The sequence below is a fragment of the Hyperoodon ampullatus genome (assembly GCF_949752795.1).
Source record: "Hyperoodon ampullatus genome assembly, chromosome: 8".
NCBI classification, from domain to species: Eukaryota; Metazoa; Chordata; class Mammalia; order Artiodactyla; family Ziphiidae; genus Hyperoodon; species Hyperoodon ampullatus.
This window is the reverse complement of record NC_136921.1, coordinates 85,185,625-85,209,424: the sequence shown is the minus strand read 5'-3', so window position 1 is coordinate 85,209,424 and position 23,800 is coordinate 85,185,625. Positions and strand designations below refer to the sequence as shown.

At 37.0% G+C, this 23,800-nt stretch overlaps 1 protein-coding gene across 1 annotated transcript in view; it reads right to left on the bottom strand.

The window, feature by feature from the left end:
* UBR3 (ubiquitin protein ligase E3 component n-recognin 3) overlaps window positions 1-23,800 on the bottom strand; it is a gene marked incomplete at both ends in the record, with an annotated part of 236,220 nt that overhangs the window by 70,831 nt on the left and 141,589 nt on the right. Inside the window, 3 exon segments of the mRNA XM_079709824.1 lie at window positions 2,900-3,010; window positions 5,757-5,890; window positions 12,352-12,501. Of these exon segments, the coding sequence (XP_079565950.1) occupies window positions 2,900-3,010; window positions 5,757-5,890; window positions 12,352-12,501 (395 nt within the window).

Genomic DNA, 23,800 nt, shown 5'->3' with positions numbered 1-23,800 from the left:
AGATATACCATGCTCCTGGATTGGAAGAATCAATATTGTGAAAATGACTCTACTACCCAAAGCAATCTACAGATTCAATGCAATCCCTATCAAACTACCACTGGCATTTTTCACAGAAGTAGAACAAAAAATTTCAAAATTTGTTTGGAAAAACAAAAGACCCCGAATAGCCAAAGCAATCTTGAGAACGAAAAACGGAGCTGGAGGAATCAGGCTGCCTGACTTCAGACTATACTACAAAGCTACAGTAATTAAGACAGTGTGGTACTGGCATAAAAACAGAAAGATAGATCAGTGGATCAGGATAGAAAGCCCAGAGATAAACCCACGCACATATGGCCAACTTATCTTTGATAAAGGAGGCAGGAATGTACAGTGGAGAAAGGACAGCCTCTTCAATAAGTGGTGTTGGGAAAACTGGACAGGGACATGTAAAAGTATGAGATTAGATCATTCCCTAACACCATACACAAAAATAAGCTCAAAATGGATTAAAGACCTAAATGTAAGGCCAGAAACTATCAAACTCTTAGAGGAAAACATAGGTAGAACACTCTATGACATAAATCACAGCAAGATCCTTTTGGACCCACCTCCTAGAGAAATGGAACTAAAAACAAAGATAAACAAATGGGACCTAATGAAACTTCAAAGCTTTTGCACAGCAAAGGAAACCATAAACAAGACCAAAAGACAACCCTCAGAATGGGAGAAAATATTTGCAAATGAAGCAACTGACAAAGGATTAATCTCCAAAATTTATAAACAGCTCATGCAGCTCAATAGCAAAAAAACAAACAACCCAATCCAAAAATGGGCAGAAGACTTAAATAGGCATTTCTCCAAAGAAGATATACAGACTGCCAACAAACACATGAAAGAATGCTCAACGTCATTAATCATTAGAGAAATGCAAATCAAAACTACAATGAGATATCATCTCACACCAGTCAGAATGGCCATCATCAAGATATCTAGAAACAATAAATGCTGGAGAGGGTGTGGAGAAAAGGGAACACTCTTGCACTGCTGGTGGGAATGTGAATTGGTACAGCCACTATGGAGAACAGTATGGAGGTTCCTTAAAAAACTAAAAATAGAACTACCATATGACCCAGCAATCCCACTACTAGGCATATACCCTGAGAAAACCATAATTCAAAAAGAGACATGGACCAAAATGTTCATTGCAGCTCTATTCACAATAGCCCAGAGCTGGAAACAACCTAAGTGTCCATCATCGGATGAATGGATAAAGAAGATGTGGCACATATATACAATGGAATATTACTCAGCCATAAAAAGAAACGAAACTGAGCTATTTGTAATGAGGTGGATAGACCTAGAGTCTGTCATACAGAGTGAAGTAAGTCAGAAAGAGAAAGACAAATACCGTATGCTAACACATATATATGGAATTTAAAAAAAAAAAAATGTCATGAAGAACCTAGGGGTAAAACGGGAATAAAGACACAGACCTACTTGAGAATGGACTTGAGGATATGGGGAAGGGGAAGGGTAAGCTGTGACAAAGGGAAAGAGAGGCATGGACATATATACACTACCAAACGTAAGGTAGATAGATAGTGGGAAGCAGCCGCAGAGCACAGGGAGATCAGCTCGGTGCTTTGTGACCGCCTGGAGGGGTGGGATGGGGAGGGTGGGAGGGAGGGAGATGCATGAGGGAGGGGATGTGGGAACAGATGTATATGTATGACTGATTCACTTTGTTATAAAGCAGAAACTAATAAAAAAAAAAAAAAAAAAAAAAGAGTAGCCCCTGCTCGCCACAACTAGAGACAGCCTGCACACAGCAACAAAGACCAAACACAGCCAAAAAATAAATTAATTAACTTTTTTGAAAAGTGAAAAAGAAAGGATTGGCTGGGATGCAGTCACTTATTGGGGAGCAGAAAAGCAAGGGATTTAGGCAAAGAGTCTGGGATAGAGGAGGCAAAGGTCTGGAATAGCTGCTAAGGAGACTAGGAGAGGAAACTGATCAAAGACAAGTAAATGAATTGATAAGTAATATCTACAGTCCATGACCCCAATCTAAGCCACTATTCTAAGAAACCACAGACTTGTGGAGGTACCAGTTCACCTAGTTTTATGATTTTTCTAACAGTGCTAGCTGACTGGGTGTAAAATCAAAGGAGGTGGATTAAATGACTGGTATTAAGAGCAGAATGGGCATAGTACAAGAAAGTGAGGCAAGGAAAGAGCTAGCGTACTAGGAAAATGCAAGGGGCTAAAGGACTAGAGATCTTGAGGTCAGAAGTAAAACACACTAATAAGAGTAAAACTAAGAGACTTTGAAGAATAATCACATAATGATATGGTAAGATATTAAAGCTTACTACTTTTGAGCTGGAGTAGCAAAGTCTAAAATTATAGCCGTGGAAGTTAGCTGCTAATGTGAAGTAAAAAGATGAAATTCCGGGCTTCCCTGGTGGCACAGTGGTTGAGAATCTGCCTGCTAATGCAGGGGACACGGCTTTGAGCCCTGGTCTGGGAAGATCCCACATGCCGCGGAGCAACTAGGCCCGTGAGCCACAACTACTGAGCCTGCGCATCTGGAGCCTGTGCTCCGCAACAAGAGAGGCCGCCATAGTGAAAAGCCCACGCACCGCGATGAAGAGTGGCCCCCGCTTGCCACAACTAGAGAAAGCCCTCGCACAGAAACGAAGACCCAACACAGCCAAAAATAAATAAATAAACAAATGTGGGGTTTAAAAAAAAAAAAATGAAATCCCTGAAGTTGAAGAGGTCAAGGAACTGTGAGGCTGAACAGTCCAAATGGCAATCATAATCACCCAAGATGAATTAGGATGTATATACTGCAAAAATACTTAATACCTGGAAAGACACATACACCTTAAAAATGTTTCAATTGACTTACCCGTAATGATTCCATATAAGATTTATGACAATCTATATGTAATGTGTGGCCACAGGTTTGTACATAAACGCCTCCTTCCCAGCCAATTGATACTGCCAAGAGACAAGAACTCTTAAAAAAGAAAGAAAAGGACAAAATACAATTAATTTTAAAGAAGTAGAAACATATCTGAACAAATCCACATAAACCTCTCTAAGATTTCATATTGTTATACTAGTGTGAGCTTTGTATTTTTGTGATGTAAAGAAACACCTGACTTGACAGCCCTGAGGCAATACCTTTAAACTTGGAACAGAGTTTTAGCTTCCAAATAACTATACTCATAATGAAAGAGAATAATTATTAATTAGCCTTTCTCTACCCCGTAAGATATAATAAACTATACTTCTGAGTATTTTACCTGTTCGACATGGTACTTGATCTCTCTGTGATATCTAACCTGAACAACTGCCTTCTTAAGGCACCTACTTCCCTCTAGCTTCCACAATGCTACTCTCTTTTGGTTTTTCTCCAAGCTCTTTAACCATTTGGTTTAGGCCTCCTTTTAAGACTTTTCTTTCTTCGTCTGCCCCTTCAAATGTTTAAATTCCTCAAGGTTCTATTCTTAGTGCTATTCTCTTATTAAAACTATTCTCCCTGAGTGACTTAATCAGTAAATTCAACTACCTTCCATGCCTGGGTCTCTTGCCTGAGTGCCAGATAAAAATGTTCAGCTGCCAACCAGAAATCTCCAATTTGAGGTCCCTGAGATAACATAAAACCAATGTGTCAAAAACTTTCATTTTCTCTATGAATCTTTCTCTTCCTCTTGGTTTAAAAACTCCACATCTGTTTAGTCACCGAATCAGAAAGCTAAAAGTTATTGTACATCACCCGCTTTCCTTCACACCACAGAATTGGTTCCCAAACCATATGAAATCCATCTCCTAAATAATTCATGATTTTGGCCTGTCCTCGCAAGCCTGTGCCATTTGCTGTGGGGACAGGGTTCTTAAATAAAGTTTCTTGTCTCCAGGATGCATCCTGCACACATCTTTCTAAAGTACAAATGTGGTTATGAGAATAACCCCAAAAAGTGACTAAACATTTACAAGGGTTTAATATAATAAACGATAAAAAAGGGACCCAGATTATATAAGCAAACTACATACCCTTTTAAAATTTGTTTTAAAAGTTAATTGCTTTCATCTCTTTCTCTTTTCAATTCTTCTCTGCTAATTCCTTCCCTTCGACCTATAAACAGGCTTATTAGATTTTTCCTCCTAAAGTAATTTTCTTTGAATTTCATTTGGCCTCTGTCAAACAGCATTTCAGCCTGAACTTGAGTTCACCCTCTAGAGTCTGCAGCAAATAGATGGCCAAGCCAGGGCAATATTACGCACGAGGTCTAACATGACAGCATATGATGAAAGATTTGAGAGCCATCAAAACTGAGTAAACAATTAAATTTTATTTCTATGTTGGAAAAAGATTTATACATTATAATATAAGATGACCAAATCATCTTTGAACAATAGTAAACAGAGTTCTAATATTAAATCAAGACTCTTCATGAGCATCTGAAAGTTAAAAATATTACACAGTGTAAAATGCCTTCCCAGACAATTCAAAGATGTGCAACAGCACAAATCAAATACTCACAGCAGGTGAAGTAGCTTCTACTGTTATACATCAGAAAAACAACAAGAGACCTGCTCATCTCTGTTTTATGTTTTGGGGCCATTTGAAGTAGAAGCAGATTTGGGTATTAGATCATTTTAGAATGGTTGGTAGGCAGCTAATAAACAAGCTGCTCTCTTTGGCAATGTATTCTAAAAATGTAATTAATCTTTCTTTTTAATGAAAGCAGTTAGCTTTTAAAACTGAAAATAGTAGTCATTTGTCTATGCAATTGTTAGATGTCTTATTTTAATCTGCTAGAGTCAAAAAGAGCAGGAAATCATTTACTAATATGAGACCTATATTTTAGGAAGACCTATATTCAACAATGTGCTCACCACTGTGCTGTGTTTAACGCTGAATCTTCACAACCTCAATATTTATTAAAACTTCATACAGTAAGTGGTCTTATCCCTTTTTATAAAAAGGGAGTGAAAAGCTGACCAAGATCACTCAGTTAAAAGTGGTAGAGCCCAAGTTCAACCCTAAGTCTATCTGACTCCAAAGCTCAGGTTCCCTCCCTACTGTGTCATATCTCTCATATATAACACTTCCAATTTCACTAGTAAACATACCATGTTACATGACTGAAATTCTATACATCAACTCTATAAAATGCATGTATTTGGTAAGAAGAGAGCAGAATTTATGCAGTTTAATTCTATAATCAGTATCAGTGTCCACTGATAACTCTTCTGCTCTATATGGTCTGTCTGGCTACAAAACTGAAATACAGTAAGCATCCGCAATACACAAGCATGTGCTAGTCCCTGAGGGGACTATAACCAATAGAAGAAATGGCCCTAGACCTCCAGAGGTATACAGTATACAGTCCAGGGAGCACACCATTTATAAATAAAATAACCATTATGAAAGTACACAAAAAGTATTAATGTAGAAATAAAATCTCACAATCACTCACAAAAGCAAAACAGAGATTCAGTCCAGGTCAGATAACAGTTCACAGCTTTTTTTACAAAAAAGACTTTTTTTCTAGAAATGAATAGCTATTCTGACTGTAAGAAAGAGATACCCTACTTTTTCTCTCCTTTATTAGATTTCCCCTTCAAAATTATTATGCTCTTAGGTCTGGGTTATATTTTGACTGAACAAGTTGAATAAAAAATATAAAACTCTGGAGAGAAATAACCATCAATTTTTCAGACAAAAATACCATTTAATAAAAAAGGGTACTTACATCCTTAAAATAACGCTGTAATAATGAGAGCCTCACATCATGAACTGCTGCACATGTATCCCAAGGGTAAATCTGCTCCTCTTCAGTGACAGGCAACTTTTTTGGCTCAATGTTGTCACGGCACTGCCCCAAAACTACATTAACAACAGAGATAAGAGCTCATTAAAAAACCAACATGTAGACTTTATAAAACCAAGAAAAGCAGAATTATTTACCATAAGCTTCACTCAGTTTTTCACCATTACAATATTTTTAAAGACCTAAAAAAATAGTGATATTTTAGTTTTTTTGGTTTTTTTTTGCGGTACGTGGGCCTCTCACTGTTGTGGCCTCTCCCGTTGCGGAGCACAGGCTCCGGACGCGCAGGCTCAGCGGCCATGGCTCACGGGCCTAGCCGCTCCACGGCACGTGGGATCTTCCTGGACTGGGGCACGAACCCGTGTCCCCTGCATCAGCAGGCAGACTCTCAACCACTGCACCACCAGGGAAGCCCCTCTAGTTTTCTTCTACAGAATAAATAAAGCTTTACATATGGTAATACTTATTTTCTAAAATAATACCAAAATATGAGTATGTACTCTAGATGGTTTCCAAAATCTATCCAGAGAAAAAGCCTAGAAGTTATGACTCACCAGTACAAATAAACTTCATTTCTAAATATACTATTTTTCACCAAAAGGAAATAGATATCACTGGAGGAAAAGCTAAGTCCAGGGTTGAGGAGAAGTGCAAGGTGAGCTTGGAATTGTGTGTAATAAAGAGTAAGGAGGTATTCAAACACTGACGGGGCAGGTCATGAGGACCTAAAGGAGTTCTGACTAGCCAAATTTGAGAAAACTTGAGAATCAAAAAGAATGATGACAGTAAGAGATAATACATTCATTGATTCGGGCAGGGAACATCAAAAAAAAGGGTATGATGTTAGACTCTCAATGTATCATCCTATAGAATACCAACCAAGTGATTAAACTTGGTTAGCATCACCAATAATGGAACAAACTGTCACTATGAGCCTCCTAATGTGATGCAATGGGAAGGAACATCATCATAATAGTGCCCTTGCCAAAAATGTTTAACTTGAATCTAATAATAGGGAAACAATCATAAATCTAGAAAATGACACAGTCTACAGAACTGACCCGAACTCTTCAAAATTTTTAAAAAGGCCCGGAGAAACTGTTCTGGAGCAGAGACTAACAAGAAATGACAACTAAATGCAACACATGATCTTTGCTTGGCTCTTGGATCAAGAAAAAAATATAACTGCTATAAAAAATATTATTGGGACAATTGGGAGAATTTGAACATAGAATATTTGATTTTATTAATATTAAATTTTTTGGGTATGATAATGGTACAAGGTTATATAAAAGAATATCTTTGTTCTTAGGTGATACATCCTAAAGTATTTAGGGATAAAATGTCATGATGTCTGCCATTTTCTTCTGAAAAGTGTGTGTGTGTGTGTGTGTGTTTAGAGATAAGTATGGGAAAGAAAACATAAATATGACAACAAGTTAACAATCAGTGAGTATAGGTGAAGGGTATTCAACTTTCCTGTAGATATAAAACTTTTCAAAATGAAAAGTTGGGAAAAGAGGTATTTTTATAATTGTAAAACATCATAACGCAAAAAAAGGAAGTGGGGATATAAGCATACAGTGCCACACATTACTCTAAGATTCAATAAGCATGGGAAGAGCCATTCTTAGAGAAGGGAATATCAGGCACAGCACCGTGGGCCCCAAGTTTTGGGGAGATTTATGGCAGCAGCAACAGAAAGAATAGACAAAAGCAGGTAGATGCTAGCAACGAAAATATAATTAGCCATGATGTATAATCCTCTTAAAACACTGCTGAATTTGGTTTGCTAGGATTTTGTTAAGGACTTCTACATCTATATTCATAAGGGATACCAGTCTATCATTTTCTTTTCTTGTGATGTCCTTATCTAGCTTTGGTATCAAGGTAATGCTGGCCTCAGAGAATGAGTTAAGAAGTGTTCCCCACCTCTCTCTTTTTTCTTAATATAGAGTAGTTAGTTGGGGTTTTTAAAAATTTATTTATTTTATTCATTTATTTTTGGCTGCGTTGGGTCTTTGTTGCTGTGCGTGGACTTTCTCTAGTTGCAGTGAGCGGGGGCTACTCTTCGTTGCAGTGCACGGGCTTCTCATTGTGGTGGCTTCTCTTGTTGCACAGCATGGGCTCTAGGTGCGCAAGCTTCAGTAGTTGTGGGATGCGGGCTCGGTAGTTGTGGCTCTCGGGCTCTAGAGCGCAGGCTCAGTAGTTGTGGTGCACGGGCTTAGTTGCTCTGCAGCATGCAGGATTTTCCCGGACCAGGGATTGAACCCATGTCCCCTGCATAGGCAGGCAGTTTCTTAACCACTGAGCCACCAGGGAAGTCCGTCCTCTGCCTCTTTTTAAATTTTTTTTGGACAAATTTAAGGAGGAATGGCATTAATTCTTTAAATGTTTGGAAGACTCACCACTGAAGCTACCAGGTCCCGGGCTCTTATTTGTTGAGAAGTTTCTGATTACTGATTCAATCTCTTTACTGGTTTAATGTCTGTTCAAATTTCCTATTCTTCTTGAGTCAGTTTTGGTGGTTTGTGTATTTCTAGGAACTTATCCATTTCATCTAGGACATCAAATTTGTTGACATAAAATTATTCATATGTCTTTTTTATGTCTGTAAAGTCCATAGTAATGTCCCAACTTTCATTTCTGATTTTAGTTAATTGTGTGTTCTCTCTTTTTTTCTTGGTCAGTCTAGCTAAAAAAATTAGCAATTTTGATGAAATTTTCAAGATTTTGGCTTTGCTGATTCTTTCTATTGCTTTTCTATTCTCTATTTCATTTATCTAGGCGTGGTATTGGCACAAAAACAGACATATGCATCAATGGAACAGAATAGAGAGCCCAGAAATAAGCCCACACACCTAAGGTCAATTAATCTTCAACAAAGGAGGCAAAAATATACAATGGGAAAAGGACAGTCTCTTCAACAAGCAGTGTTGGGAAAGTTGGACAGCCACATGTAAATCAATGAAGTTAGAACACACCCTCTCACCATACACAAAAATAAACTCAAAACGCTTAAAGACTTAAACATAAGACATGACACCATAAAACTCCTAGAAGAGATCATAGGCAAAACATTCTCTGACATAAATTGTACCAATGTTTTCTTAGGTCAGCCTTCCAAGGCAACAGAAATAAAACAAAAATAAACAAATGGGACCTAATCAAACTTACAAGCTTTTGCACAGCAAAGGAAACCATAAACAAAATCAAAAGACAGGGCTTCCCTGGTGGTGCAGTGGTTGAGAGTCCGCCTGCCGATGCAGGGGACACGGGTTCGTGCCCCGGTCTGGGAAGATCCCACATGCCGCGGAGCGGCTAGGCTCGTGAGCCATGGCCGCTGAGCCTGCGCGTCTGGAGCCTGTGCTCAGCAGCGGGAGAGGCCACAACAGTGGGAGGCCCGCGTACCACAAAAAAAAAAAAAAAAAAAAAAAAAAAAAATCAAAAGACAACCTATAGAATGGGAGAAAATATTTGCAAACGATGCAACCAACAAGGGCTTAATTTCCAAAATATACAAACATCTCATACAACTCAACAAAAAAAACACAAACAACTCAATCAAAAAATGGGCAGAAGACCTAAAGAGACATTTCTCCAAAGAAGACATACAGATGGCCAATAGGCACATGAAAAGATGCTCAACATTGCTAATTATTAGAGAAATGCAAATCAAAACTACAATAAAGTACCACCTCAAACCAGTCAGAATGGCCATCATTAAAAAGTCTACAAATAACAAATGCTGGAGAGGGTGTGGAGAAAAGGGAACCCTCCTACACTGTTGGTGGGAATGTAAATTGGTGCAACCTCTAAGGAAAACAGTATGGAGGTCCTCAAAAAGCTAAAAATAGAATTACCGTATAATCCAGCAATTCCACTCCTATGCATATTTCCAGACAAAACTATAATTCAAAAAGATATATGCAACCCTATGTTCATAGCAGCACTCTACACAATAGCCAAGACATGGATATAAACTAAATGTCCATCGACAGATGAATGGATAAAGAAGATGTGCTACATATGTACAATGGAATACTACTCAGCCATAAAAAGAACAAAATAATGTCATTTGCAGCAACATGGATGCAACTAGAGATTATCAGACTAAGTGAAGTCAGCCAGAAGGAGAAAGGCAAATACCATATGACATCACTTATCTGTGGAATCTAAAATATGACACAAACGAATCTATCTATGAAAGAGAAACAGAATCACAGAAACAGAGAACAGACTGGTGGTTGCCAAGGGGGAGGGGGATGGGAGAGGGATGGAGTGGGAGGTTGGGGTTAGCGGATGTAAGCTTTTATATACAGAATGGATAAATGACAAGGTCCTACTGTATAGCACACAGAACTATGTTCAATATCCTATGATAAACTATAATGGAGAAGAATATTTTTTAAAAAGAATGTATATATATATGTATAAATAAATCATTTTGCTGTACAGCAGAAATTAACACAACATTGTAAATCAACTATACTGCAATGAAAAAATATTGATTAAAAAAATGTTCAATGAACCAATATCTTCAAATGGTAAAATGCATTTGGGGGCAGGGAGACAGGCACAGGAAAGATGAAAAGGGAACTTATTAATTAGAAGACTACAATAAATAAGAAACAATTGGGGAATTTTGAACACTGACTAGATATTTGATGATACTGAGGAACTAAGTTACTTAGAAGTGACTATGGTTATGTTTTTTTTAAAAGAAAAATCCTTTCTATTTAACAGAAACAGTGAAATATTTATAGATGAAATAAAGTGATATCTGGAATATGCTTCAAAATAATTCTAGGGGGAGGGAATAAATAAATTAAAATTAGCCACAAGTTGATTACTGTTAAGAGACTGATGGGGACATGGAGGTTCATTTTACTAGTCTCTTTACATCAGTACATGGTTAAAAGTTTCCATATTCAAATGTAAAAAGATAAAAGAAAAAGGGAAGATACAAATCAAAATAAATAAAGAATTCAAAAGTAAGGAAAAAGTAAAGAGGGGTACAATGTGATAGCATGTCAGTGGGTGGGTGAGACTCAGAAGGAAAGGAAAGAAACAGCCAGAGATTTCCCTGGCTATAATTCCCAGTTAAAATCACCCTTGAGGTTTAATGCTTTTAATGGTAGTTTCTTATTCTTTGTCTCCTATCTTAAAATGATAAAAGAGCTGTGGTATAGTGGAATTATCTAATATCAATAAATTTGGATCGTGTACAAAATTGGTAAAAGGGGATTAAATGAAGTAACAAGTCAAAGCAACTTTAAAAATATAAAATAATGAACCAGTAACAGTCTAAAACAATAACATAAGCTTCATTAGGGCAGGGATATTGTTTTGTTTTGTTTATTGTAACAGTGGTGCTCAATAAATATATGTGAAATGAATGAATGAATGAATGAATAAAACATTAAGTTGATGATTATACAGTAATTGGTGAAGAAGTTATAGAAAGTCAAGTGGCAATAATCTAATAAACTGATTTCCTTACAACAGTAGAAAAGATGAGTAGCTGCAAAATTAGTCAGTACTCCCGCACATGTCCTTTTTAGTAGGCATTTCTGGTCTTGAGAGCTCTACTCCAACATCTTACTCAGTGAGGGCTTCCCAGATCAATTTCATGTTTAAACAAGGAGAGTAGTAAGAGGAGAGACTAATCTACTAGGCACCATATTAGATCCTTTTGCCTATATTACATTACTTAACCGACACAACAATCCTCTGAAGTCAGTAGTATCTCTATATTTAAAAGAAAGCAACAAACTTAGCCAGATTATGTCAAGCAATACCTGTATTTGAATTCAGAGGAATGTCTTATATCTAACTCTTTCCACTTTATTAATTCAGAGAGTAAGCACCCTAAAAAAAAATGCTCTGGAGAAATATGTAAGTCTTTTATTGCTCTTTGCTCCACACATACTCCTGTGGAAAAAGGATTAGGACTGGAGTGCCATAGTTATCACTACCCCAAAATACTGCAATAGGGCAGAGGATAGAGAGCATTCAGACAAATCCTTCAAAATTTTTTTTAATTGTTCTAACTATAGATTGGCAAACATATCAATCTGCAGGCTGTTTCAAGAACGAATGCTTCTAAGCTCAAGAAATAAGGGCAAAGCTACCTGAATATGCCTTATATAATTAAAATATTTAAACTGACAATATTTATGAGCTTAAAATGCTTCTAGATTTTAGATCAATTAAATTGCCAAGAAAGCTGAACTCAGTTTTTGGCCACCTAGCATTGGTTATATTGCATCACACTTTAAAGAAAAAGATTGTGTAACATATTCTCTTAAAGGCTTCTTCCAACACTCATGTCCAGGAAAGTGAGATAAAACCAGGTTAAGAATCTCTTCTAAACAAATCTAAATAGATCCTTGCTATAGATCTATAATTATTATCTAAACAAAAATATAGCTTTTAGTTAACAGAGAGATTTATTAATCTACTGTAAATACTTCATCTCTAAAATGGTCCCACTAAAAAATTACTTTGATTTTACCTGAGGATGCTTGTAACAGTACAACCAATCCTGTAGGTCTGTCTTCAGAGGAGGGGCCACTCTGTCCACAAATAACACAATCATACACTGCCTCAGAAACTTGTGGTTCTGCTGTGGTGATCTCCATAGGAATATCACTCTCTGGAGAATCTGAGGGGAAAAAGTTGCAGCTCTTAATTCCTGAAAAGAAAAATCTCTCTTTGATGAAATTATGGAAAAAAAAAAACAAGCTAAAATAATTTTGAACTTCAATATCAACAAATGTATACAGTAATATAACTATGGGAAAATTATCTTGCTAAAATACTCAGGAAAAGACAAAAAATGCAAAGAATTGATATAATGAAAGACTTTAAATAATATATGGTTAAATACACTTCTGATGTTGTATCATTCACACATAAAATTAAATCTTAAAACACAGACGCAAAGATATTTGTATCCAAAAAAATTTTTTTCACACTATAATTTAAGGAAATAAGGGGGAGATCATTTGTTTTAATTTTCTTTCAGGCACCTCACAGGGGAAATTTATAATAACCTGGAAGCTCCTGGAAAGAAATGGCAATATTTATTAGGAGATAAAAGAGGAACAAACTATTTCTCCTTTCTTTTAATTGTAGTGATTATATCTTAGTGATAATAATTATCAATATATATTTATTTATGTAGGGAAAACATTTATATATGACCATATATATTAATAAAGGGGAACTATTATAGAAAATAATAGTAATCTTTTGGTGATATGTCATTAACAGCAAGAAATAAAATATTGAGTCAATAATCATTTCCAGATAAAAATTCTTAAATTCATGAAGATCAGTGACATCCACAGTGGCAAAGAAAGGAGTAGGAGTAGAGGGGACTACGAAGATCAGGGCCGCAGAAATGACTTATGACATGTTTAAAAGATGGAAGCATATCTAAATAAATATGTTAAAAAAATGACAGAAATCGAAAAAGAAAGATGTCAAGTTAGGATATGTTTTAATAAGAATTCATGCAGATAAACATATATCTGATATTTACTAAGACTGAGAGGAAAAGGGGAAGAAACCTAAAACAGAACTTTGGATAATGCTCAAAATTAATGGAAATTAAAAAAGAAGCCAATGAAAAAATCAGAGAAAAAACAATCAACAATATTTGAACAGAATCAAAACCAGAAAGCTCAACGTCTATGAAAACAAGATTAATGGGTCAAAATGAAAAGAAGATTTCAAACGAAGTACCAGGGGCCATTAAGATTTGACATGTGATTACTTTGTTTTTTAGGGGAAAAATTTTAGTACAGAAAAGAGGGGATGTGTCTGACTGATCTCAAGTTTCAAAGAGGGGATGTATCTAATTGCTCTCAAGTTCAAATACAGAAATACCTGACTAAAGTGACATGAAATAATTCAGTCTCACGTTAAGTGCCAAGGAACTAGAATTTCATTAACTCTATCTCACACACAAAGATATTTTTCCTTCTTTTATATCTTGGTACAATTAACTTGAAAACTTCAAGGAAATCCTAATACCAAAATGCGTTATCAAAGAGACTGCTAAGTTACCTTTTCTAAAAGTAAGGCTTTACAATCTTCTACATGCACAGTATTTTTAATTCTAACTTTAATAATTACAGACACTAATGTCTCTTTTTTCCTTCAAGAAACTAAAAAGATTATAGTTTACTTCTTAAAAGAGGAAAATTACTGCTTTATAGAACGCATTAATCTTACAATGAATTAAAATATATTATTGGTAATTTATGATTGATTCTATCATTCCAGTACCCAATTTCAAAATTTTAGTTAAGATTTTAAAAGGACCTATGACCAGGGCTTCCCTGGTGGCACACTGGTTGAGAATCTGCCTGCCGATGCAGGGGACACGGGTTCGTGCCCTAGTCTGGGAAGATCCCACATGCCGCGGAGCAACTAGGCCCGTGAGCCACAACTACTGAGCCTGTGCGTCTGGAGCCTGTGCTCCGCAACAAGAGAGGCTGCGATAGTGAGAGGCCCGTGCACCACGATGAAGAGTGGCCCCCGCTTACCACGACTAGAGAAAGCCCTCGCACAGAAACGAAGACCCAACACAGCCAAAAATAAATAAGTAAATAAATAAATAAAGGACCTATGACCAAATGTAATTACTGTTTCTCACCTATAGATAAAGACATGAAAAAATATCAATTAAGAGCACACTATTCTGAAGAAGTCAGGCTCAAAAGAATGCATATTAGATATAAATGGCTACATAAAGAACAAAAACAGGCAAAACTAATGTATAGGATTAGGAGTAAGGATACTGGCTACTCTTGGAAGAGACAGTGACAGAGAAAAAGAAGAGGGATTGTGGGATGCTGGTAATGTTCTGTTTCTCAATCTGGAGGCTGGTTACACAGTGATATTCAGTTTTTAAAAACTCAAAGAGCTCTATACTCGTGACACATGCACACATATATGTGTAATAGCTCTATACTCATGATAAGTGAGCATTTCTGTGTATATGCTGTATTTCAATAAAAAGGTTTTTTTAAGCCCAATTAAATGAACAGCATAACTGGGTATATTCCGTAATAAGTATTAAAATAAAGATACTTAATTCTGCTAACTACATGTGCACATCAACATCTGCACATATTTTCACACAAAATAAAATCTAAAAGGATGTGTCCTACAAATTGACACAATGAAGAGATTACAATGATTTTCTCTAGGTAAACTAAATGGAGGCAGATGCAAAACTGAGAGAGTAACAGTCAAAGATGATAAATTTAAGTGCTACCATAGGCCATTCTAATAATGAAAACATTCTTGCTACTAATAACCCTTTCAATTCTTAAATTCTACTTTGACTTCCAATACAATTAAAATTTTAAATGTGTTTCGGTGTAAAATGGACACTTTCCGTTTTAAAACAAAAGTGCCTGTTTTAAATTACCATGATTAATATTATTACAATAAAGATAAAAAAAATTAATAAAGCAATAGTTACCTCATCTGTTTGGTTTAACATGAACAGACAAGAATCTATCTGAATTAAGTAGGTGATTCTTCTGAATGTTATTTCAATTCGCCAAGTTCTACTTACAATCACTCTGTTAGAATGACGGCAAAATGGCCCCAATTCTCCACTCCTCCCTGTATCTAAGATCTTTGCAAGGTAACTCTGCAACTTCTCCCAAGAGGTAGAATTTATTCCCCAATCTTTGTATATGGGCTGCCTTAATTTGCTTTAGACAAAGAGAATTGTGGCAGAAATAACATGCCTTTCCAAGACTAGGCCTAAAGTGGTCTTGTATATTCTCTCTCAATAGCTCTCCCTCAAAATCTCTCCCCCAACATCTCTCTCCCTCTCCCTCTCGACCATACCACTTACGTGAGAGTAAGTCTGGGGTAGCCTGCTGGAGAAGGAGAGCCCACCTGGAACACAGCCAAGCTGTCCCACCAGCTCAGGCCAGTCCCATCTAACCAACTATCAGATCGTTCTTGGCACATGTTTTGTTTCTGTGTTTATGAAGTTTTGTGGATGAATAGAGAAAAGAATGGGAAAATGATGTAGGGATGATATATTTAGTGCCCTCAGAATCATGGGAAATATATTTTTGTTTGAAAGCATTATGCCTCCCTGAGGAATAGTCAACTGCCATACACAAGTACCACAGGGCAAAGTGTGGTCTGCAGCCCAGTGGTAGGCACAGAGAATTTTCTTTATTGCATAAACTGATGCTTGGTTTTAAGAACACACAATACACTTTAATTTTTAACTACAACTGAGTATTTGCTAGTAACCTTCCAGGTGAGTTACTATTTATAAACTAAACACACTACTAGAGTTCACTGTTTTCTTCTAAGAAACCTGTGACAACTGCCACTATTGCAAAACTCCTGCTGTGCAATATCATTAATTCTGGTAAAGATGTACAGTGCTGTCCTGAACTGATCGTCATTTTTATTACTAACATTCTTGCTTTCCTTTTTACTTGGTACAGAGAGGAACTTCTCATTCCCTTTTTAAAAATAATACCATTTGAAAATAATTTTAGATTTGCAGAAAAGTTTTGAAGTTACTACAGAGTTCTCATATGCCTCACACCCAGTTTCCCCTTAAATCTTATATTAGCATGATATGACTGTCACAGTGAACTAATATTGATATATTATTGAGCAATTTTTATTGATATAATATTGATAGATTGAAGTCCATATTTTCTTCAGATTTTGTTAGTTTCTACCTAGTGTCATTCTTCTTTTCCAGGATCCCATCCGGGATACCGTATTACATTTAGCTGTCATGTCTTTTCCAGGATCCCATCCAGGATACCATATTACATTTAGTTGTCATGTCTCCTTAGGCTACTCTTAGCTGTGACGGTTTCTCAGACTTCCCTTGTTTTTGATGACCTTGACAGTTTTGAGGAATACTGGTCAGGTGTTTTGTATAACATTCCTCAATTGTAATTTGTCTGATGTTTTTCTCAAGATTAGTCTGAGGTTATGGTTTTGAGGGAGGAGGACCACTGAGGTAAAGTACCATTCTCATCAACATCCTATCAAGGGTACATAATATCAGCATGATTTATTACTGTTGATATTGACCTTGATCATCTGACTTAGGCAGTATTTGCCAACTTTCTCTCCTGTAAAGTTACTTTTTCCCCTTTTCCACACTGTACTTTTGAGAAGGAAGTCGCTAAGCACAGCCCACACTTAAATAGTACAGAGTTAGGGACTTTCCTGGTGGTCCACTGGGTAAGACTCCGTGCTCCCAATGCAGGGGGCCTAGGTTCGATCCCTGGTCAGGGAACTAGATCCCGCATGCATGCGGCAACTAAGGGTCCAATGCCACAACTAAGAAGTCCGCATGCCGCAACTAAGAGCTGGCATGCTGCAGTGAAGGTCTCGTGTGCCACAACTAAGACCCAGAGCAGCCTAAATAAATAAATAAATATATTTTTTTAAAAAGAGTAGGGAGTTATGTTCCACCTCCTTGAGGGTGAAAATCTATATAAATTATTTGGAATTCTTCAGCATGGGAAATTTGTCTCTTCTCCCTCATTCGTTTATTTATTCAATCCTTTACTTACGTTAGTACGAACTGATAGGTATTCGTTTTATACTTAGGGTTATAATCCAATACTACTTTATTTTCTTGTTCAAATTGGTCCACCTTGGCCTTTGGAAGTACTTTCAGTCGGCTTCTGAGTCCCTCTGACATACTGCCCCACCTCCCAACCACGTGTGTGTGTGTGTGTGTGTGTGTGTGTGTGTGTGTTTGTTTAGTACTTCCTAACTTCCTAGAGCTATGAGATGCTCCAGGCTCATCTTGCATATTCCCTGCCCCAGTTCTAGAAGTAACCATTTCTCCAAGGAGATCTGCTTCCTTTTTAATTTTTCATATATTTTTGGAGAACTATATTAGAAACCAAGATCTGGGGCACTGGGTGTGCTTGTTTCTACTGGAGTATCTTTACTTCTAGGCCCTCTCCACTGACACAGGAAGGAAAACTATGTCTGCGTACTAACTTGTGTATATGCATATACCCATAAATATTTATACTTATGTAATTTCACCTGTATCTGTATTAACCTAAATGTGAGTTCATACTGATGTCTCCAACTCTAATCCATTAAAACATGGACATTCCAGCTTCTTCCCTTGCTTAGCTGTAACCTCCCACTCCAACAGTGAGAAATCAAGTTCCAATCATCTGCCATCTATTTACAGGCATACCTCAGAGATATTGTGGGTTCGGGTCCAGACCATGACCATATAGCAAGTATGGCAATAAAGTGAGTCACATGAATTTTTTGGTTTCCCAGTGCATATAAAAGTTATGTTTACACTATATTGTAGTCTATGAAGTGTGCAATAGCGTTATGTCTAAAAAAACAACGTACACACCTTAATTAAAAAATACTTTATTGGTAAAAAATGCTAACCATCATATGAGCCTTCAGCAAGTCTAATCTTTTTGCTGGCGGAGGGCCTTGTCTCAAGGCTGACAGCTGCTGACTGACCAGAGTGGTGGCTGTTACAGACTGGGGTGGCTGTGGCAGTTTCTTAAAATAAGACACCAGTGAAGTCTGTCATATTGACTGACTCGTCCTTTCATGAATGATTTCTCTGTAGCACGCAATACTGTTTGATAGTATTTTACCCAGAGTAGAACTTCTTTCATAATTGGAGTCAATCCTCTCAAACCCTGCCACTGCTTTATCAACTAAGTGTATGTAATATTCTAAATCCTTTGTTGCCATTTCAACAATCTTCACAGCATCTTCACCAGGAGTAGATTCCACATCAAGAATGCACCTTCTTTGCTCATTCATAAGAAGCAACTCCTCATCTGTTAAAGTTTTATCATGAGATTGCAGCAATTCGGTCACATCCTCAGACTCCACTTCTAATTCTAGTTCTCTTGCTATTTCCACCACATTGTAGTTACTTCCTCCACTGTAGTCTTGAACCCCTCAAAGTCATCCATGAGGGTTGGAATGAACCTATTCCAAACTCCTATGTATGCTGATATTTGACCTCTTCCCATGAATCATGAATGTTCTAAATGGCATCTGAATCCTTTACAGAAGTTTTCAATTTACCTTGCCCAGCTCCATCAGAGGAATCACTATCTATGGCACCTACAGCCTTGTGAAATGTATTTCTTGGGACTTCCCTGGTAGCACAGCAGTTAAGACTCCGTGCTCCCAATGCAGGGGGCCTGGGTTCGATCCCTGATCAGGGAACTAGATCCCACATGCGTGCCACAATTAAGGAGCACACATGCCGCAACTAAAGAAGCTGGCGAGCCGCAACTAAGGAGTCTGCCTGCTGCAACAAAGACCCGGCACAACCAAATAAATAAATAAAATATATATATATTTTAAAAGACGCTGCTTTAAAAAAAAAGAAACGTATTTCTTAAATAATAAGACTTGAAAGTCGAAATTACTCCTTGATCCATGGGCTGCAGAATGGATACTGCAGGCCTGAAAAGCAACATAATCTCATTCATCTTCATCAGAGATCTTGGGTGACCAGGTGCATTGCCAGTGAGCAGTAATATTTTGAAAGGAACCTTTTTTTTCTGAGCAGTAGGTCTCAACAATGGACTTAAAATAGTCAGTAAGCCATGTTGTCAATAGATGTGCTGTCATTCAGAGTTTGTTGTTCCATCTATAGATTAGATTTAGAATGACTCTTAAGGGCCCTAGGATTTTTGGAATGGTAAATGAGCATCAGCTTCAACTTAAAGTCACCAGCTGCATTAGCCTCTAACAAGACTCAGCTAGTCCTTTGAAGCTATGAAGCTAGGCATTGACTTCTCTCTAGCTATGAAAATACTGGATGGCATCTTCTTCCAATATGAGGCTATTTCACCTACATTGAAACTCTGTCGTTTAGTGTAGCCACCTTCATTAATCATTTTAGCTAGATCCTCTGATTAATTTGTTGCAGCTTCTACATCAGCACTTGCTGCTTCGCCCTGCACTTTTGTGTTACAGAGATGGCTCCTTTTCTTAAACCTCATGAACAACCTCTGCTAACTTCAAACTTTTCTTCTGCAGCTTCCTCACCTCTCTCAGCTTTCACAGAATTAAAAAGACTTAAGGCCTTGCTCTGGCTCAGGCTTTGGCTTAAGGGAATGTTGTGGCTGGTTTGATCTTATATCCAGACCACTGAAACTTTCTCCATATCAGCAATAAGGCAGTTTTGCTTTCTTATCATTCATGTGTTCACTGCAGTAGCACTTTTAATTTCCTTCAAGAACTTTTCCTTTGCATTCACAACCTGGCTAACTGTTTGGCACAAGAGGCTTATCTCGGCTTTCGACATGCCTTCCTCACTAAGCTTAATCATTTCTAGCTTTTGATTATAAATGAGAGACGTGCAGTTCATCCTTTCACTTCAACACTTAGAGTCCACTGTAGGATTATTAATCGGCCTAATTTCAATACTGTTGTGCCTCAGGGAATAGGGAGGCTCAAGGAAAGGAAGAGAGACAGTGGAATAGCTAGTCAGTGGAGCAGTCAGAACACACAAAACATTTACTGATTCAGATCACCATCTTATATGGGTGAATTCGTGGCACCCCAAAACAATTACAATAGTAACATCAAAGATCACTGATCACAGATCACCATAACAAATATTTTAATAGTGAAAAAGTTTGAAATATTGTGAGAATTACCAAAATGTGACACAGAGACACGGAGTAAGCAAATGCTGTTGGAAATATGGCACCAATAGACTTGCTCAATGCAGGGTTGCCACAAACTTTCAATCTGTAAAAAACACAGTATCTACAAAGTGCAATAAAGCAAAGCACAATAAAATGAGGTATGCCTGTACGTAAGTACTCAATTTCAGTATACAAGTACAGTGGTTTCGGAACAGTTAACCCATTCGCCATGGCAGAAACTTTATCAACTACAGTACAACGCTTATGTGCAGTTCCTTTTGCCTTCAGTCTTAAGCAATTCCACTCATTTCCAAGTTAAGCACCTTTTCTCCCATCCCCTTCAATGAAGTTGTTTCATACATTTGTAATATACAGTTAGATTCTCTTGATACATTCTGTATTCCATCCTGAGACCTCCAACCTCCTAAATGACTTTAATTTGCATACTTAGAATTCACTCGGTTACAAAGTTCTATGGGTGTTGACAAAAGCATAGTGTTATGTACCTAACTTTACAGTATCATACAGAATAATTTCACTGCTCTAAAAAATCCCCTATGCTTCACCTATTTAGCCCATTACCACTCCCAAACCCTGGCAACCACTGATTTGTTTACTGGCTCTATAGTCTTGCCTTTTCCAAAATGTCATGTAACTGGAAACATACAGTATGTAGCCTTTTCGGACAGGCTTCTTTCAGTAAGCATACACATTTACGATTCACCTACGTCTTTGCACAGCTTGATACAGCATTCCCTTTTATTGCTGAACAGTATTCTATAGTATGGATGTACCAGAGTTTGTTTATCCCTTCATCTATTGAAGGACATCTTCACTATTTCCAGTTTTGAGCAATTATGAATAAAGCTGCTATAAACATTCATACGCAGATTTCTGTGTAGACATAAGTTTTTATACCAGTTGTGTAAATACCTCAGAACATGATGGCTGGATCATACGGTAAAATTAAGTTTAGCTTTATAGGAAAATGTTTAATTCCTAAACGAAAAAATTTCAGGAGGAAGAACTTTTTGTATCTTTAATTGACAATACGTGGGAAAAAACCTGAGTTAATGTCAGATTTACATCACTGTAACTGGTTCTTTAAAATTATTAGTTAATAGTATTAAAACTATATAAACACTTATCTCCATCTAGTGGCTACCAAAGAGTAGAAATATAAAGTGAAATACCAATTTCAGAAACTTATGTTGACTGTTTACCACAGCACTGTTAGTTATAGCAAAATAAAAAACAAACTGAAACAAAGTGAATATCCAATAATAGAGAGGTGGCTGAGTAAAGTACTTCATTATGGGCTATTATGAGCTTTCCCTCCCTCCCCTCAAATAAAGAAATGGACGGAAAAAAAACAAATTAGAGCAGTGGTTCTCAACTCTGGCTGCACATAAGAATCAGCTGGGAACTTTCGAAAGGTTCCTATGCCTGAGCCCCACTCCCAGAGACTCTTCTTTAACTAGTCTATAGTGGATCCCAGGCACAGATATTATTTTAAGGGGGATACAATGATTCTAATGTGCAAAGTTGAGTACTACTGAATCAGAACTACTAGAGAATACCTGGAGGTATTACTGAGGTAGAGAGCAGCAAAAAGTGATCCCATTTGGTAAAGCAAACAATGATCAAAATCAAGGAAGAAAGAAAGGGGGAGGGGGAGAAGGAGGGGAAACCTGATATGAACATATCATTGTAGTATGTTTGTATATGATTATATAAATACAGAGAAAAGCACAAGAATACACAAACCAAGCTGTAATCGTGGGTCATGGAAGAATAAAAAATAATATGGATTAAAAATATTTATATTAATCCCATGTATATAACATTGCATACGTATGCAAGCACATGTGTGCATAATGATATCTGGGATAAAAAGAGATCTACAGACACTAATTTGCAGGGATATTCATGATACATTGTTAAGTTTTTTAAAAAGGAAGCTGTACCCCAATGTTCATAGCAGCATTTATAATAGCCAAGATACAGAAGCAACCTAAGTGTCCACTGACAGATGAAATGGATAAAGAAGATGTGATACACACACACACACACACACACACACACAGAATAATATTCAGCCATAAAAAAATGAAATATTGACATATGCAACAATATGGATGGATCTAGAAGGTACTGTGTTAAAGTGAAGTAAGACAGAGAAAGACAAATAACTGTATGACCTCATAAGTGGAATGTAAGAAAACAAAACAAAATGAAAACAGAATCATAGATACAGAGAATAAATAAATGGGTGGTTGCCAGAGGGAAGGGGAGTGGGGAGTGGGAGGTAAAACAGCTGAAGGGGATTAAGAGGCACAAACCTTCAGTTATAAAATAAATAAGGCAGTGGGATGTTATATATAGCATAAGGAATCTGGTCAATAATACTGTAGTAACTTTGTATGGGGGCAGGTGGTTACTAGACTTAAAATGATCATTTCATAATTTATGCAAACATCAAATTACTATGTAGTACCCTGAAACTAACATAATATTGTACACTAACTATATTTCAATCTTTTTAAAAAAGGAAGCATGGGACTTCCCTGGCAGTCCAGTGGTTAAGGCTCTGGGCTTCCGATGCAGGGGGCACGGGTTCGATCTCTGGTCGGAGAACTAAGATCCCACATGCCGCGCTGGGCAGGCCAAAAAAAAAAAAAAAAAAAAAAAGGAAGCAAACTGTACAGTATTATATACAGTAAAACTTTATTTCAGGAAAAACAAATAGAAACAAATGGTTTATCCTGGAGGGGTGAGATTTAAACGGGAAGGTAGGAAGAGATGATAAGCTTTGCTTTCATACAGTTTTGTATGATATGTTAAGCATATATTTTTTTAATGTCTTGGATTGGTATCAGTGGGTCTTATTTATGGAACAAATAACCAAAACATAACTTACATTTATGGGCTGTATTTTTTTTTTGAAATATACCACATCACAGATGACTGACTTGAATGACAGATGCAGCACCATCTCTCAAAAATGAACAAATTTACAATCAGAGCAACCAACATAAAAAGTATTCTATCCATGAGATCTGCTTTCTAATTTAAGTGAAAAGAAATCCAATTAGTTTCTATTTAGTTGAGAGAATAAGAATTTCACAAGTTAACACAGCAAAATTTACAATAATTTATAAAATAATAACATAGATGCAACAGCCATAAATACATAGGACTAATGCACTATATACATTCCAATGTCACAAGTAGATCGGTCCTACCTAAAACAGAGCAAGTCTACAGCTGTGCCTG